The sequence below is a fragment of the Anopheles merus genome, chromosome 2R (assembly GCF_017562075.2).
Source record: "Anopheles merus strain MAF chromosome 2R, AmerM5.1, whole genome shotgun sequence".
Lineage (NCBI taxonomy): Eukaryota > Metazoa > Arthropoda > Insecta > Diptera > Culicidae > Anopheles > Anopheles merus.
In genome coordinates this window covers 34,739,607-34,757,181 of record NC_054082.1, presented here as the reverse complement: position 1 = coordinate 34,757,181, position 17,575 = coordinate 34,739,607, and the positions used below count along the sequence as shown (strand labels likewise).

At 53.6% G+C, this 17,575-nt stretch overlaps 1 protein-coding gene across 5 annotated transcripts in view; it reads right to left on the bottom strand.

Annotated features, from left to right (window-relative positions):
* Positions 1 to 234: 234 nt before the first annotated feature.
* LOC121587980 overlaps positions 235 to 17,575 on the bottom strand; it is a 57,724-nt gene continuing 40,383 nt past the window's right edge. For 3 of the 5 annotated variants that reach the window (XM_041905403.1, XM_041905401.1, XM_041905404.1), the window contains 12 exons: positions 14,854 to 15,087; positions 14,598 to 14,757; positions 12,020 to 12,053; positions 8,399 to 8,546; positions 6,830 to 7,953; positions 6,651 to 6,751; positions 6,323 to 6,572; positions 6,120 to 6,246; positions 5,790 to 6,036; positions 5,256 to 5,715; positions 4,525 to 4,958; positions 235 to 4,450 (listed from right to left, as the gene is read on the bottom strand). In XM_041905403.1, coding sequence (XP_041761337.1) covers positions 2,169 to 4,450; positions 4,525 to 4,958; positions 5,256 to 5,715; positions 5,790 to 6,036; positions 6,120 to 6,246; positions 6,323 to 6,572; positions 6,651 to 6,751; positions 6,830 to 7,953; positions 8,399 to 8,546; positions 12,020 to 12,053; positions 14,598 to 14,757; positions 14,854 to 15,036 — 5,550 coding nt within the window. In that variant the 5' untranslated portion in view covers positions 15,037 to 15,087 and the 3' untranslated portion in view covers positions 235 to 2,168. Of the gene's footprint in view, positions 4,451 to 4,524; positions 4,959 to 5,255; positions 5,716 to 5,789; positions 6,037 to 6,119; positions 6,247 to 6,322; positions 6,573 to 6,650; positions 6,752 to 6,829; positions 7,954 to 8,398; positions 8,547 to 12,019; positions 12,054 to 12,267; positions 12,500 to 14,597; positions 14,758 to 14,853; positions 15,088 to 17,575 lie in introns of those variants that run through there. The other 2 variants (XM_041905405.1, XM_041905406.1) reach the window with 2 other exon arrangements.

The window sequence follows — 17,575 nt, the reverse complement described above, 5'->3', positions numbered from 1 at the left end:
ATGCGCCTACCGAAAACTGCCATAATAATCTGGCCACACTGCTGTTGCGTGCGTGTGTGTGTGTGTGTACGTATCAAAACATCGCGCAATCGTTTTGACGTTTGCTAGACGATGTACAACAGTTCAAAGTGACCGTTATGGCGATGTGTCTTCCAGCAGTTGCGATACCGATAGTTCAAATGTTTCGGAAGCAACGACTTAAAAAAACGAGGAGAAAGTGGATATTGTACAAAATGAATGGTTCAATCTTGCCTTTATTTCCTTCAACAACGCTTCTCATTTCTTTCGTTCGTCAACTATTCGAGCAATAACATCGGGCTTCTGGGGGGGACTCAAGTACAAAATGGAAAATGTAACGAACGCATACAAAACATGCTCAGCGCTTTGAGGAGCTATTGAATAGGACATAGGCCGTTCCTTCCGCACAGTCCATTCTAACACACCTCCTTATGCGTTCGATGCAATGCTAGCATTTGAAGAGTAGAATTGAATTAGTAAATGGATTAGTAATGTGTGTGTGTGTTTTTTTTTTGCAAGCGCAGAACGATTCATGCGCAATCGGTTACATCGTTTGCTCACTGGTACTATAAATATGGTTCAATCTTAAACGTAACATTACTCCATTTATGGCAAATATTATGCGAACGGGAAGGACGAAAGTCGTAGAGAAAAGCGCGTACCTGTTTCATCTTCGTGTTTCTATAATTTTCATAACTCACGCACCCATAGTTTAAGCCTACATAATATAGTTTTGATAATTTTGATTATAAATTTTGAATTCCTGTCCCAAAAATGTAATTAAAAAAATAACTTTATAAATATAACATCAAGCATATCGTCAGGGCCAAAGGCGTTTTTCGAAAGAACAATAGCCAAAAAGGATGAAACGTACCGCCGGTAACACTGGGGGAAGGAAAAACATTATCATGCTCATCATGCTTAATGTGTATTGTGTGTGTATGTTTTTATACGTTCGTCGCTTGCTCTCTATACAGTTATATATCGTCATGTTGTTTGCGTTTGGGATTATGGCGCTATGCGTTCTATTCCGTGTTTCTTTGTCTCTTAAGTTTACACAAAAAATCGATTGCATCTACACAACTAAATGGCGTTAATTATCCACGACCAACTGCAGCATCGCGCTGGATAAGTAAACCGGGGTTGAGTTTTCGTTTTTGAGTTCGTGTTACCACGTCGCAACTAGCTATACTAGTAATCTAATCTACTACCTATACTAGATTGTTTGTTTGTATCCTAACACGAATCTATCAGTTTATCAGTTTCACGATTTCTGCTAACGCTCGTTCGTAACAGCAAAAACACGTTTGCAGGGAGGGGAGGAGGGGGTAGGAATTAGTATGATTGCGCTTTTTGCTAAGCGATCGTTCGTAACATGCATCATATATCCGTGTATGCGTGTGTATGCGTGTATATATATGTATATATGTTTTTTTATATATGTAAATAAATAACGCATCTTCTCGAACAGATCAACACACACTCACATGCGCGCCAACACACACAAACATACATACACGTCTCTATCTAAAGTAGCTAATGGCGCGAAACAAAACCGGTAACACGCGTCACCATACCACCACGTGTCTACTACTACTACAATTGCCATAGTAGCGTCGCACGCCAATTTCACTAACATTATTATCATCATTATCATTATTGCCTTCAGCACACTAACTAACGGCCGGGAGGACGCCTCAACTTCCGGGATGGACAGCATAAAACTGGCATTGGTCGGAAAATAAGGGAAAACCGCACGAGGAACAAACCTCCTTTACCGCCTTCCCTTTCACTTGAAATCCTTCAGTAAGCGCATCGCATCGCTCGAACAAAATCGCTCGTCCCTGGCGGACATAGTGGCGTTGTGTTCCAAAGTGTGTCCAAAAAAAAAAAGCTAGTCAGCAAAACGCTACGTGGGCTTGCGCAAAACCGGAACTGCAAGATGCAAATTGCAAATAGTAAAGAGTGGACGGCATATGGTAAGATATACGGCCGGATGTGTGGAGTATTGCTGCCAAAGGGAAAGCAGTTTTGAGGGGAGCACCTGGTACGTGGTTAGCAAAAAAAAAAAACAAACGATTGACTAACGGGGATGATGGGGGGTGGGGTGTGACCACACTGGCCCGCACCACAACGCGTGCGGCACGCTCTTACTTGGCCGCCTTCACTTTGGTGGCACTGGAGGTAGTTGGGCGCATGAAGCCGCTGGTACGTCGGCCGGTCACCGCCGCCTGATGCTGTCCGGTGACCGACTGACGCCCGGAGGCTGGCGTGGGACTTACACCACCACCACCAGTGCCCGAACCGGCCAGGCTGCCGCTGCTGGTCGACTTCCCGCTGCCCGGGGGTAACCGGCCGGTCGACGTCGAGTGCAGCTGGTTTTCCTTGGCCGCCATCGCCGACTTGGCCGGCGGTTTGCGCACAACGGTCGCGCTCGGACCGATGCTCGAGCCGCTGGAGCTGCTGCGACTGGCCGGTGCCCCTCGGTGCGCGATGTTGCCCGAGGTAGCGGTGCCGAGCGGTCGTTTCGAGGGCGAACTGTTGGCCGAAAGCGTGGACGTGGCCGTCGTAGAGAGCGGAGTGAATGTCTTGGTGTAGATGGTGCTGTTGCCGGCAGGACCGGTGCGCACCGGTGGCGGCACTTTGCGGACGGTATTGGTCGACACGGCACTGCTCAGGGACGAGCGGGACGAGCGCAGGCTGGTGCGCGAGTTGCTGCGCTCGACGTCCTGCGCCTGGCGGGCGATCGGTCGCAGCAGGCTCGGCGCCGACCCGTCCACGCTGGTAGTCGACCCGGTGGCGCTTCTTCGCATCGAGGCCGTGCGGCGGGGCAAGAGATTCTTGGACGCGGGCGACGTACTGCCAGCGCTGGGCGGTGCACGCAGCGAGCGGCTGCGCTCCAGCCCCGTGCTGCCGTTCTTCACCATCAGCAGGCTGGCCATGCTCGGGCTGCCGGTGCGGCTCGTCTTCAGGTTGGTGGCGGGTGGTTTGGCCGGCGAGCCGGTCACGGCCACGACCCGTTTGCTCTTCGTGTCGGACCCGTAGTCGTTGCAGGACGACACGCTGTCCTTGCCCTGGGAGGGTGTGTCCGAGACGAGGCTTTGCGTTTCCTCGAAACCCTCGTCGTTGAGTTCGTGCGTTACGGGCGCACCCTTCACGTGGTGCTGCTGCTGGTGAATGTCCTTCGTGGGGCTCCAGGTGCGTTCGGGCGTTGGGGACTTCAGGCTGCGGATCGCTTCCCGCACATCCTCCTGGCTGATGCGGCTGATCGTGCGCCCGACCTTGCTGGCCCGATTGAGGACGGTTTCGGCGTGCGAGCGGGGCGATTCCCGCCCCGTCAGCGACCCGGACCCGATCGTTTTGCCGGCGTCGGTCGAGGATTTCAGCTTGTCCTGCCAACGCTTCAGGCGCTGCTCCTGCTCGTGCTTCGTGGTGTCTTTGCTGGCGGGCAGGGGCGGGCCGTTGCTGGCCGACAGCAGTGGACTCTGTGCCGCACTGTCGGGCAGGGAGTCCGGCGAGGGCGACGCGGTAGTTGCCGTGGTAGTGGTAGTTTCGTTGCCGCTGCCCGCCCCGGACGCGCCCAGATCGATCGGGCGCTTGAAGCGGCGCGTACGGCGGGCCGAGGAGAACCGATCGAACTGACCGTCGCCGAGCACTTCCGCGCCGGTACCGTCGCCGGCCAGCGACGAACCCTTGCCCGAATCCGTCGCCGTCAGCGGATCCTTCGCGTCGTTCGGATGGTGCAACCGGCGGCAGGAACCACCACCCGTGGCGGCAGTGCTCGACCCGCCCGTCGTCGTGCCCATGCCTCCCACGTTGCGCCGGATCGATGGCGGTGTCTCGATGTTGTCCGAATCAATCTCGATCTTGTTGTTGGTGGACTCGTCGTACACGTGGTGCGCTCGGCGAGTGCGTCGGGGCGGTGGTGCCACTGCCGCAGTCGAGGAGGGCGATGTGCTGGTATCGCCACCCCCAGCGACCGCCAGCTCCGAGCCGGAGATGGTGCTGGCCGTGCTGGACGATATGGTGGAGGGCGTGCCGGCAGAAGCTTGTCCATGCTGCTGCTTGTCTGCTGCCGGCTGTCGAATGTAGATCGACTGCTTGTGCTCCTCCCCACCCGTCTCTCGTTTGCCACCGACCGCGGAAGGGGGCGAACTGTCCGACGGTGTGGTCGCCTGCGGATTGTCCGAACCGCGCCGGATGTAGATCTGCAACCGATCGGACGGTGGCCGCTCGCCCAACGATTGGATGATGTTTTTGCGCTTGTCCTCCTCGAGGATGGACTGCAGGTTGGAGCTCGGGTTGGGGCCTTCGCGGGAACGCTGCCGGCGGTAGCGCTGGTTCGCCAGGTCGTCCGCATTGTCCACGCTGCTGGCGGTGTTTAGGACGGATTTGCGCCACGTCGACTTGTCCGCATCCGGTGAGGCCGCACCTAAAGCGAGAAAAGGAAACGAGTTTTCAAAACTGTGTCGTCCTGCGTAAGGATTCATCGCCAACACCACCTACCTGTCAAGGCCTCTATCGTACCGACGACATCCGTCTGCTCGAGGGACGTCCCCGGGCGCCAGTTCGGATAGACCCGCTTGTACGTCATCGGCCCACCGAACAGCTGCTGCTGCTGCTGCTGGTCGGCGGAGCCGGTGGGTGCTGTGGGTGAACCGGCGGTGGCGGCAGCTGCCGGTCGGTCCTGTCCGACCGCCGACGCCGCCGCCGCCCCCATTCTCGGACCGGGCGACGGTTCGGGCGACATTACCGTCGGCGGTTTCTCCTCTGGCAGCGGGTCCAGCTTGCTGCCCCGGTCGCTCTCGTTGTCCGTTTCGTAGGAGCGCCGGTTGGCGGCGACCCGCTTCAGCTTCTTCTTGTAGTCGTCGTTCTGCCGCTCGTCCTGCTCGTTCGCCTGCAGCCAGGATTCGATCTTTTGCCGCCATTCTCTGGAAATTCTGAACAGTGTAAGAAAAACCGCGACCGTACGGCGACCGAGAGACGAGAGACCGATCCCCGGGGTCCCGGGTTGCAAAGCGGTGTCAATCAGCGGGTACGTGTAAAAGCGTAATGTGGATGCGCATAAGACAGTATGGCACGCGAGAGGAACATCCGCGTCCTCTCGCTGAGTTCGTGAGTTAGCACAAGGTGGATGAAAGAGTTAGCGCGGGAGGGAAGGGAGGATAGCCAAACACACAAAAGCAGAGCACCACAGGACACATACAGGGACATACAGGGATTGATGGTGTGCATACCTTGGTTTGTGTTCTTCCACCGCGAGCGGCTTCGATTCGGCCAGCGGCGAAGGCGAGCTGGGTCGTTCCCGGTCCGCACCGAACTGGACGTTCAGCAGGTCCGGCCGCTTCTTGCTTCCGCTGCCCGAGCGGGCCCGACGCGCCCACGACCGGTCTAGGCTGCCGTACGCGGCCGACTTGCGCTCCCGGTTGCTGCTCTCGTGCCCGGACGAGCGCAGAAAGTCCATGAGATTGCCTTCGTCCTCCTCCGACAGTACGCGGCTGCGGCGTCTTCGCAGGCTGCCGTTCGGCGTGATGTCCGGCGAGGCACACTCATCCCGCAGCAGCAGTGCGTCGCCGTTACTGTTGAACGACCCGAGACGCCGCCGGGACATTGCTGGACTGTAGCGCAGATCGTACTGCGAGGCATCCAGCAGCAAGCTACCCTCCGAATCGGACACGGGCGTTCCGGGTTGATTCGCTGGAGCAAGAGAAATGATAATGTTTTAGTAGGACGCAACAACACGTTTTCCCACCCTGCTTCAGATGCCTTACATTGCCTTCTTCGAAGCGTTTCCTCCCGCTGCTTCCTGCGTATTAGCGCTTGCTCTTCCTGCACCCGGCGCTTCTCGTTGTCCTTCACCGCGTGCTGGAACTTTTCGCTAAAGTTGTGGAAAATCTTGAAACATTCCTCCATCTTGAACGTGCCCATATCCTCGCAGAAGAACTCGGCCAGCTGGAGGCGCATCGCTTCCAGCTGCTTCAGCGCTCGCTGCAGCATTATTACGTCCTGCTCCGCTGCCTGCAAACCAAAGCCAAAACGAAATGCGACTCATTAGTGCGTCCGAGAGCGACTCGAACAGAGGCCTGCACGCGTGCTCTTACGCTCAGGAACTCCTCCATCTGGAACTTGATGTCTTCCTCCGTCTTCGGCAGCTCGATCTGTTTCTTGATCTTTTTGATGCGATTGTCGATCGCGTTCACCTCGTTGCTGATCTGCTCGACAGTGGTTCTGGAAGTGGGAAGTGAGTATACAACACAGTGAGTAGTGTCCTTTTTGGAAGCATTTGGGATTCGTTTCCCCCTACTTGGTCGCATTTTCCAGCATCGTAAGCTGGCCGGGGAACTCCAGCAGGGCGGAATTCTTCTTCTCCGCCTGCAGTGCGACGAAGTGGATCAGGTTCATGCCCGGCTTGTTCGCGCGGATGTCGGTCAGCTTCTGCAACGAGGACAGCTTCACGCCAGCCGCATTGCCCGCGTAACCGCCCGAGTTGAGGAAGTTCCCGGCAACCACGACCATGTACAGCACCTCCTGGAGCGCCTTGTTGTTCATCAGATCTGTATTGTGAAGGAGCAGAATGGTAAAGAGGGTTCTTGTCCACCTGGAGTAGCAGATCCAATCAGCAGATCGCCTACCTTCACCAGCATAAAGCATGGCGTGTATGTTGGGCTCCAGATACATCAGATTCGCCTTGAACTCTTCCTTCAGCAGCATGCTTTCGATTCTTAACTTGTAACTGCAAACAAACGAGAGGGCAAAGCCGTCAGCTACTATGCACCGACTCCAACTACAACATACCCCCCGCAATACTCACTTAGGCACTTGTACCAGCTGCAGCAGAAACTTCTCCGCATTGCCCAGCCTGTTGTTGTCGCCGTCGAACGCGCGCAGCATCTCCAGCTCGTCCACCTCGGGCAGCAGCTTCAGCAGGCCGCGCAGCTTCTCCGCCCCGATGTCCTCGTGCTCGCCATTCCGTATCAGCTGTATGATGTCCTCGTTCGTCGTGCGGAACTGCTTCAGGAAGATGTTCACGTTCAGGCTGCGCTTCCCATCGAGCAGCGTGATTTCGTTTTCCTTTCTCGATTTGCGCGCATCGGGCATATCGGTACCGTTGCTCGCACCACCACCACCATCACCTCCGTTCGCCGCCCCTCGGTGGCCGAGCTTGGGCGAACCGTGCATCTGCGTCTGCAGACAGAACAGTCCCTCCATTTCGTCCCAGTTCAGGTCGGCCATCGGGCTGTCCTGGTGCGAGTCGGCCACGATCGACCAGATGTTCTGCTTGCCCAGCACCCGCTGGGGCGGTATCTTGTTCCAGTTGATCGTCTTCATCTTGGCGCGCGGCACGGGCGTTTCCTGCTGCGGCAGCGGCTTCACGATCACGATCTGCTCGTCCGGTGTTTTCGAGCGGGCGAGCGACCCGTTCGCATTCGGCTGCGCAGAGAGCAGGTGCGGGGCGGGCGGGGCCGGCGGTGCCGGTGGTGCCGGTGGCCCCCCGGCCATCGGTGGCGGGGGTGGTGGCGGGGCACGACCAAGCGGTGGCGGAGGTGGAGGCGGTGGAGCCGGACCGCCACCACCACCGGGCGGTGGTGGAGGGGGCGGGACCGCAGCGCACTGGGGTGGTGGTGGCGGCGCCGGCGCCGGCACCGGATTGAAGGAGGTGGCGCTGGGCGAGGGCTGCAGCGAGCTGCCGATCGAGGGGCGGCGAGCGGGACCACCGCTCAGGTCGCCCCGGCAGTGCGGGCAGGTGAAGAACTTCTGAACGCTCGGCGCACGGAGCAGGCGGGCGGACGCTTCCTTGTCCTCGAGCAGGGTCGCCCGGTGCACGAGCGTCTCCGCCGTGTCCCAGACGATGTCGCTGATCTGCTCCTTCGGGTCAATCTGCAGCAGGTGCTGAAGTATGCTTAGAAATGGCGTTGCTTGCGGTGTGCCGGCGACCTGTGGCAGAAGAGGCAGAAGGTGAAGGTGAAGTGATGAAAAAAAAGTGCCACAATCTTCTTCACACAAAGAACGAACCCTTCCCATGCATTCTAAACGAAGCAAACAGTGACATTCAGCATGGGTTGACCTTGTCCGCTCGAACGAGGGAAACACAAAAGCGACACTACGAAGAGCAGTGCCACAGCACTAATGACACTTTAATATTCCATCCGCAGCAGCAGCACTAATGAAAGTGAATCCCTTCTCTATCCATAGAGCACTGTGGCACTGCTGCACAGTGTGAACCTTCCTCCTGCAGTCAAGCGCAGCGGGGGCCGAGAGCAGAACTAATGTAAAATTCATCCCAAATTGGGCCGAGCTATGCAAATCCATCCCCCTTGCCCGTATGATGGTAGTGTTGTACTGTTGCGGAAACGCAGCCCAAAGGATAAGCTCCACTTACCTGTGCTAGGATTGCATTGAAGACATCAAGATGCGAGTTCAGATCGATCCCGTCCGGCACCTGGAGGCTCTGGGATACGTCGCATTCCTGCTGCTCGTCGAACACCTCTAGCTGGGAGGCAATGTCGGGAACGCTGCTGGCCGTGCGCCTGTAAACACGCGTGAAAACGGAAGAAGGGTACACCGCAGATTAAGCACTAAAGCACACCGGGTGAGAAGAAAGCAGGACGATGGGAGCCGAAAGGTCAAAGGGCAGTCACAGCAACACACTCCAATTTACCACAAATCACGCAATTTTAGTTCTCAACTGTTGGCGAGCCGCACGCCGAGGCTGGACAGCTTCCGACGGCACAGTTCGCTCAGCTCCTGGACGATATTCATTCGGATCACGGCAGACCGGGGGTTCTAGTGTTGAGGAGTTGAGCCAGAACGATCCTGCCTCACAGCACAGCACAATCGGGCCCCCTTCTACTCGGGTCGAGACGCGGAGTGTAGGGCAGAACGACGCTAAGCGATAGAGGGTGAGTGCGTGTGTGCGAATTGCTGACTGTGTGTAACACGGCACACAGTAGCAGCAGCAGCAACGAAAGCTGTGTGTACAGCAAGTTCAGTGGCAGTTCAGCCAGAACCAACAACAAAAAAAAACCCCACACACACAGAGAGGCAAAAACGCTATCACCGGATGGGTTGAAGCACAATCAATTCGCCACAAACTACTACACACGCTCGCTCTCTCTCTATTTCGAGGTGCTACCGAACTGTCATAATTCGTTGGCGTTTTTGCTGGTGTGCGCTGTGTTGCTTTAGCTTAAAGCCTTTCCTTTCCGCGCGATGGGCGAACTGTTTCTTTTTTTAATTTTATTGTTAGACCGAATAGGACCAAAATAGCACACACAAACACGCAACACAACACGAAGGAAACGGTGAGACGCGTGCGTTGAGGCAGTGAGCGAGGAAAAGGATCTGTTCCGTATTCTGCTTGCTGGGGATGGTTGGTCAGGCAGGCAGAGAGAGAGAGAGAGAGAGGATGAAGGAGCAGCGAGTGGAGTTTTGGGAGGAAGCAAACTAAGCCCGGTGCCGCAGTCCGAGGAGGGTTTTTTTTTAATATTAGCGGGGTTGCACTACTCCGGGCTGCTGCACTCACTACTGGCACGCGACTGAGCCCTCCGCCCGACCGTGTGGTGTGTGCGAGATCGGAAAAGCCGCAGCGGCGAAACACCCGAAGCACCCGGTGTGGTCTCTTTCTTTTGCTGGCCGTATTTTGGCCGAGCGCGCTGGAGTAGCGTAATTAAAGGATGTTCGGAGCACGTTTTAAATGATTGTGCTCCACAGTCAATCGTCCTTACAGCGCTTTGAAATGGATATCTACTTTTCTCTACTGAAATGTATCAAACATTGAGGCCGACTAAAAGAGCAAAGGACGGTAGGCACATCCTTTCTAACTTCAATCGGTAGTTCCGGTTACAAGCGAAAAACATCTGATTGTGTCCTGACTGTGTGTGTGTGTGTGTGTGTGTGTGAGCGATCGGATGCGTTTCGGCCGCTCGTCGGCAGCACGGAAAGCCAATCTTCGTGTGTAATAAAAGCTCACAAGGGGGGGGCGAAACGTCCGCATCGACCGGTGGCCGGTGGCAATGGTGGCGGCTGCGGGCTCTACCGTCACCGCGTGTCTCGCGAACATTCGCTCGAGCACGTGTTGCTGACACATGCGCACCACGAGTCTCGCGTGCCATTTCTCTCTCGCGTGCTTTTCGCGCTGCCCGAGTTCACCGAGAGCTGACACGCTACTGGCGCTGTTTTTTAGTGATACTCTCACCCACTCTCTCGCTCACTCACTGAACGGACATCTAATCTGTGTCGCACGAGTGCGGCATACCGCTTGCACCGGTACCGAACGAACGATGAGCTTTGACTACTTCCCATCACCGGCGTATCTCACCGAACAGGTGATTCGGACGGACACACCACCGGTATGGAAAGCACCAAACCTGTGCTCTTGTCCGTAGACATCGCGTATCTTTTACACAAGCACCACGTGCTGTTGCTGCTGGCGTTCCACGCGTCTTCTAACCTCTTCGCGGACGATGCACCGAAGGAACAGGAGGAAAAGATAGAGAGAGAGAGGAACACAAGATACAGGGTGAAGTGCTTTTTTTTGTTGCTCCTCCAACACGAACGATTGTTAATTTATCTTTAGCTTTCTTGTTTATACACCCGTCCACACACGACCAAACAACCCTGACCCAATCATCTCACTCTCTGGCTCGATATTGTGTCAAGATCGTAGTTTCCCTCATCGATAGTTCACCTCCCCCCTGGAAAGAGTTTTAACAAACGATAAACAATAACAACGCACGTTATCGGAGGGTGGAACCAAGAAAAAAAAAACAAGATGCACACGTTTTACACGACGTGACGAAAGCGGGGAACAATCACCCACCCCTCTCACTGGGATGTCATTGTGCTGATGTTTTGAGTTTTGTTGCGTTCTTATCGTAACACACACACACACACACACACACAAGGTACGACATCTCTCGGTATCTGTTAAGTTGTCTGTGCACGGCCCAGATATGTTCTGGTCTGGAATGGCGCCATACTGTGGCGAACAAGCTGCAAGATATACCCTGGAGTTAGCAGTGGACCTCCCCGAGGTAAGGTGGTTTGCTCCAAAGATCAATCTCAGAGCGAGACACACGCGGCACACGCGACACTGAAGCTATGATTGATGGCTGAGTGCACCAAGCTGGGGAGTTCCTTGGTTGAAGGGGTTTTTGCTCTTCCAAGAAGATACACACAGTCAGCTAAATCTGCGTAATATTGAGGGCTATTTACAGAGTTAGTCACAGCCATCGTTCACTTGCCATCACTCGTCACGGCCACCTTTTCTGGTTTGTGTGTCGTCGTCACTTCAAACTCTCCTTTTCCTGCTCGCATATCAATCACTCACGCACTTCCCTTATCGAAAGGTCGCGGTTAATCGAACCCGTTGGGACGTGCCTAGTCCGGGTGGGCTAGGGTGCGACATATGTTCACAACACTTCCCTATTTCCTGCCGCCATAACATCACGTAAAGATTCTACAACGCCTCCACATACACTACGATTATCAAGCGGCACGATAAAGTAATTTAAACCGATTAACGCTCTTTTTAAACACTTCCTCCCGATCAATCAGCCAACCGCGCAATACAGTCACGGATCCGATCCACCGTAAAACGGTACACTAAGGCAACATGAAGAGAAGTCTTTCCGGTACGGGCACACTCGACAGATCCTGGTGGTTTTATGAGCACCAATCTATAAAATACGATTATCTTCGATCACTCGGATCCGTTCACCTGTGTTCACGCCGATCTCTTTTGGAGCCGCCGCGCAAAAAGAGGTTATTGTGGGTGGTTGGGAGTGGCAGCCAAAAACAAAAATAAGGATGAGTCTTTTACCACCTTCTTATCTATTCGCGTTCACACTGTGTAAAATGGGCCATAAAGCAATCTTTGCCAGGAGTGCGTCTTGGAGCAAACGCTTCCAGGGTGGTTTGATGATGAGTGTCTGCTACCTTAACCCCGCTCCACAACAGTGTCCTGCAAGCCAACAGCTCCTCCAAGAACATCTACACTTACCTTAAATTATTTAATACTGGTATTAGGTTTAATCCTGCAACAACAACGAAAGAAAAAAACAAACAAGAAAACAATGCATTAGTCCAACGGGTTTAGATGACCGTAATCCATTTGTCGCTAAAAGAAAGGAACAATCAATCAATTGATTAAGACAACTACAGTGCGATTCGAATGGGTTGCAATTTTTGCTTAGGGACTTCAGGGTACACACGACCCCTATTCTTCACCACTCTCACTCTCTCACCCACCTTCCACAAAGTCTTCGATGGTTTCTTGCGTGTCCTTCTCGTGCTCCAAGGACGACAGTTCCTGGTCGGAGTTAAAAAATACATCGTTCACCATAATGCGGGGACTGCTGACGCAACTGGTGTCCCCGGGCGGGGCCCTAAACCCCCCCAAACCCTGCGGTTGCAACATGACGGCCATTGCTCAGTGTACGGGTCCGGGCAACATAACGCTCTCACGTCAAATCACGCTCAAGTGTACACACCAACTGCTGTCGAGGGGGCTACGCTTAGGGAGCAGAACCATTGCAACCCGTAGCCCTCCCAAAAAACAAAAAAAAGAAGAGGAAACACACACTCATGTTGCTGCTGCAAATCTTATCTATCCTGATGATGGTCGATAACGGTGTACGCGTTCGCATCAAGCGCGGCGGGAGCATGAGGCGAGGTCGAGATTTGGATGGACGTGTCTCATCTTCCATCCATGGGGCCGGTTACCCTTTCGGCCTGCTACATAATCTACACTTATCAGCAGTCAGCACCACACCTTCCGTGCCCGTGGCCCGATTACCCATTATTTCCAGATTTCTCAACTTTAAGTTGACTTTCTTCTTTTTTGTATATATATAGCGCTTTATCCACTGGAGCTCATCGTCGATTTTGAAGATATACCGGGTCTTATCGGAAGCGGATGGCATACAGAGATTGGACTCGCTGCAGAGGCCGAAGCCTGATGCGACTGCTAGGTGTCTGTTGATCAGGGCAGGCACAATTGAACCACGATAACAATCACATCGCACCGACACAACACCGTACAGCGACAACGACAACGGCGATGACGGCGACAATCGTTCCGCGGCGTCCTCGACAAGGTCGCGTACGCTGCAATTATGCGCAGAGCGTCCCTAGTGACAGTGACAGTGGGCGGTGTGGAAGGTGTCCAAAGAGGAGGAGTGCCGCATAGGCAGTAATAGGCAGGTTTCGGGGCACCTATTGCTCACCGTCAGATAAGCGATGTTTTGTTTACTAAAAGGTAGTATGACGGTGGACAGCCAAGACAAGCGCACGTTTGCTGGAAACACTACGTTCGACTAGTCTTTTTTTTCCACAGAAAAAGCTATCTAATCCTATTCTGTTTTTTTTATTTATTTGAAACCAATTTCAACCGATCGAACAGCCATAACATCGTGAAACCAATGTGAGGAATGTAAGCTAAATAGCTGTTTTTGGGTTGCAGTTTCGTGTAACACATATCAATTACCGTCGTGAGCTTACCGCGCCGGTAGAAGGTGCGAAGCAGGTGAACCACCAGCACCACCACCATCGACAAGACAAGCCATGTTGAGTTGAAATTGGGAATTGTTAATCCGACACTGTCAGCCCCTTACCGGCGCACAGTATAATCCGTAAGTGACAAGCACAAATTTATCGTACTCCATTATTTTCTGATCTTGGCGAGCAGCGCACCCCCAAAAGGAGGGAAGGGTAAACGCTGTAAGATACAGAGGGGGGGGGGACCCCCTTGTACACGAGAGACATCGACATTGATTCGCGGCGGACCAATGTATCAATTGCAAACCCCATGGCCGTCAGCTTCCACTCGGTTCGCTGGGGTTTCCACCGGTGACCGACAGCAATTACCCGAGCAGAACTGTTACCCAGCAGCGTCGGAGGACCACATTCTAGCCACCCGAGCGCCACGGCGCAAGTGTTTGCAGCTGTCCCATGGGCCGGTTTTCCTCTCGGTGGCTATCACTTGTTGCGGTCACCTGCCAGCACCGATACAGTGTTACGGTTAGATATCGCATAGCTCACCCGGTGCGGCAATGCGGCGTGTCCAGAGGATTACGATCAATTTATCTTCAATCCTTCACCGCAGGGAGGGAGGGCCGTTGGTTTGCCAGTTTTTGGTCTGGGCTGTGTCTCAGGCACGCAAACGTGAAATGTATTTAACAGAACATGTAAGCCGCCCCCCACATGCAACGTATGGTACCTTGATATGGCACGCAAAACAAGTTCAGGTGACACGTATTACATGTGCTACAGCTTCCTTGTATGGTGTTAAAAGGCAAGAATGTAAAGAACCTCCAGAATATCTAATTGAAACCCATTTATGAGACGCGTTTGACATACCAGATCTTGGGGGCATATATGTATTACTTCGATTATGATTGATTGGAGTTGTCTCTTTTCAAAAACTATACTGCTTCAAGAAGAATCCCACTCTGCCCTTTTGGAAGGGGGCTGGTCATATGCTTTGCACAGGTCTTTCCAGACGTGCCTGCCATACGCGATCGAACGCGCTTTTTACATAAGGATTTCGGTGCCGCGGCTGCCACAAAAGACACACTTACCGATAAACTCGTTGCGCATGCGTATCCGATCCTTGAGCGAACCGGCCGAAATGATCACGCAGTTGACGAACGCCAGCAGCGCGATCTGGTACTCGATCGTCGTCGCCTTGTCCAGCTCGGACACGACCAGATGCAGCCGATACCGCTCACCCTTAATGGTCTGCGAACGAAGAGGAGAACGAAGGCATAGTACACGTTTAGATGGGGTACCACCGACTAATGGTCACACTTGCAGCTTGCAACGGAGCCAACTTACTTTGTAGTGTTCCAGCGTTTCGATCGCACGCTTGTACCCGTTCGCGCTGAACGCACACAGCGTGGACAGCAGCTCGAAGATTTGCTTCTTAACCGTGACATTGTTGGTGTCCAGCGCCAGGCCCAGCTTGTTCACGTAGTCGTTGTTCTCGATGATGTACTCCAGTCCGATGCGGGCATCCATTTTTGGGGCCGGGCGGTGGCGGTTGACTCGAACGGAACGGCTCGCAAAACTCTGCCAAGAGGAAGGCCAAGGAAGAGAAAAAAAGGGAATGCGTTAAAATGCCAGTACGAGAGAGGACGGTAGAATAAGGTTCTAGTTTAATTAGATTTCCTCCAAGCCTTTCATATGGTGGTAGTCACATTGGACGCATGTGGTTTTTCCTCGCGTTAGCACGCAACACTCTAGCCCACTCGGTGGTCCAATAAATTAGGACCCCTCACCCCCCCCCCCCCCTCCCCAACCCTGCTAGGGTTCTCCAACTCCAACAACAACAAAAAAAGAACCCCTTTCCTAGCCCAGCATCATCCCTTTTCGGTGGCATGTTTGTTCTACTGCCGTTGCGTGATCTTCGCCTGCACGGCGGCCCGGCCACGTGCAGTGTAACGCACCCGTTCGCGCGAAAGCATGGACGCCAGCATGCATAAATGACCACAAGAGCGTACCGCCGCACACCAAGTCGCACAAGTCAATGGGCCCGATAGATAAATCATCGTAAAGCATTGTGCCCCACGCCGCATGCTGCCGCCCGTTTCGTTTGCGCACACACAAGCGCAAGCAAGGGTCTTTTGCACGCGTACGCGTCACGCAAAAAAGGGCTCCCGGGAGGTTTGGGTGGGGTTTTTTGGTGCTGGTTGTTGTTGTTTTCGTGCCACTCACGCAGTCTTGCGCGTAAAGTGTGTGCGTGCGCCTGGTGTTGTTTGTTTTTTGCGCCATTCAAACACACTATCGGGAGACACACTTGACATCGATTTTAAATATCGATCGTTAGCGATGGGGCCAATGTAGGACTAGAAGCGTTACAGTATTGCCACGCCATTTGGTGGTAGCATGGTTCGTCCAATTTGTGTTTTGGGGCAGCAAATTCCACGCAAGAATGCGGCGCGTCATGAAGCGGGTTGTGGGCGAAATTCGCGCACGTAGCACGCTGCGAAACGCTGTTTTAATTTTACTAATTTAATAGAAATATCAACTCATGCTATCCTTTTATCAGCGTGGACATTGCCTAAGCCAGTGATAAACTTTGGTTAGGATTCTGCAGTCAGGTGGAAAGGGGCACATTCCGAGTGTGTCACCGATAACTTACTCAATCAGTGCTGCTCGCTCGTGAGAAGCTTTAAGTAAGATTTGCGCAGAGTTGGGCAGATAAACGTGTATTGATTTGAAACCCGTCAACGTGTGAGGACAAAATGCGTTTCACGCTAAACGTTACCTGCTTACGATAACCAACAACAAAAAATGCGATAAGAATCCTTCTACTTTTCACTGTTTGTACGTACGCAAATGGGTGCATACGTCACCGGGAGTAAAATCCTCCCGGTAGACAAACAGACGGCAGCGACTTCAACCCCGAGGCATGAGGGCGAAAGGGAACAGCAAGATAAAAAAAAAAAACAAATCTTTCCTGCTCCAAGACATTCCGTTTGAAGTTCAAAACAGTTGATCAAACGCTTTGACGGCATACTGTCTCGGCACGGGGCCGCCCAACATCTCACCGGATGTTTTCGATTGCTCCCGCCGGTTTTGGCGTTAACAAGCAACGAAAGACTGTCTAGACCGTCGACCGAAGGGGCCGGTGGGGTGAGCATATTGGCCCACCATAATTAAATTGACACCAGGAAGTGAAGACGAAACTCTGAGGCGCAGCGCTTTAAGTGGCACCAGATGGCACGACGGGAGAGATGACCATCAGCACCAACAGCAACCACTGTCACTTGATCGTGGGTCACGGTTAGTCGGGGAGAAGGAAAGATTCATCCATTCGGGCGCGACTGATGGAAGTGTGTGGGTACGGACAATTTCGGATGTTGAAACAGCTGCCGGGGGTGGTCGTTGGTGCCCTTCAATCAAGATACTTGACTCGGCGGTGCATTAGAATAAGGTCCAGCGGATACACATTCCGGCTGCTGGAGTTCTGTCAGCAGGTCATCTGAATCGGCCCAGAACATTGTTGTTGGTGGTGGCAGTGGGGAGTGACAACAATGTGATTTGGCGTGCAAGATAAACAAAGCGTTTAAGTGGCTCGACACAAATATTGAGAACAGACGACCTCCTGGATCTTGGCTATTTGAGAGTTGCTCTTTTCCACAAAATGCTTTGATCTCTCGACGATCCATTTTCCATCCGGCCTTGTAAAGTGGACCCTCCGGGCTGTAACGATTGTAACAAAGTTCTCCACCGGCTGCTGCAACCCATCACACACCGTTGATCTTCAAAACCCACGTTCGATACCTGCGGGCGTGCGCGATGGCCACGCGGGCGCGTTGCATTCAACCGGAGGCGCCTCTAGTGCATGAGGGAAGGGGAAGTTTTTGCGTTTTCGCTCCAGCTGAGTAGTGATCGGTCCCTCCGTCTCTCTTTCTCGTGGATCTCGCGAGAAGGCGTACTGCCGCAGACTCGCCTCAAACCCCGCGGGGGCTGGCATCGTCATTACCGCCCCGGGTCCGGCCAGCGATCGCACAGTGAAGGTGCCGCGTAGGTGTTAAAGCGAATCGTTTAACAA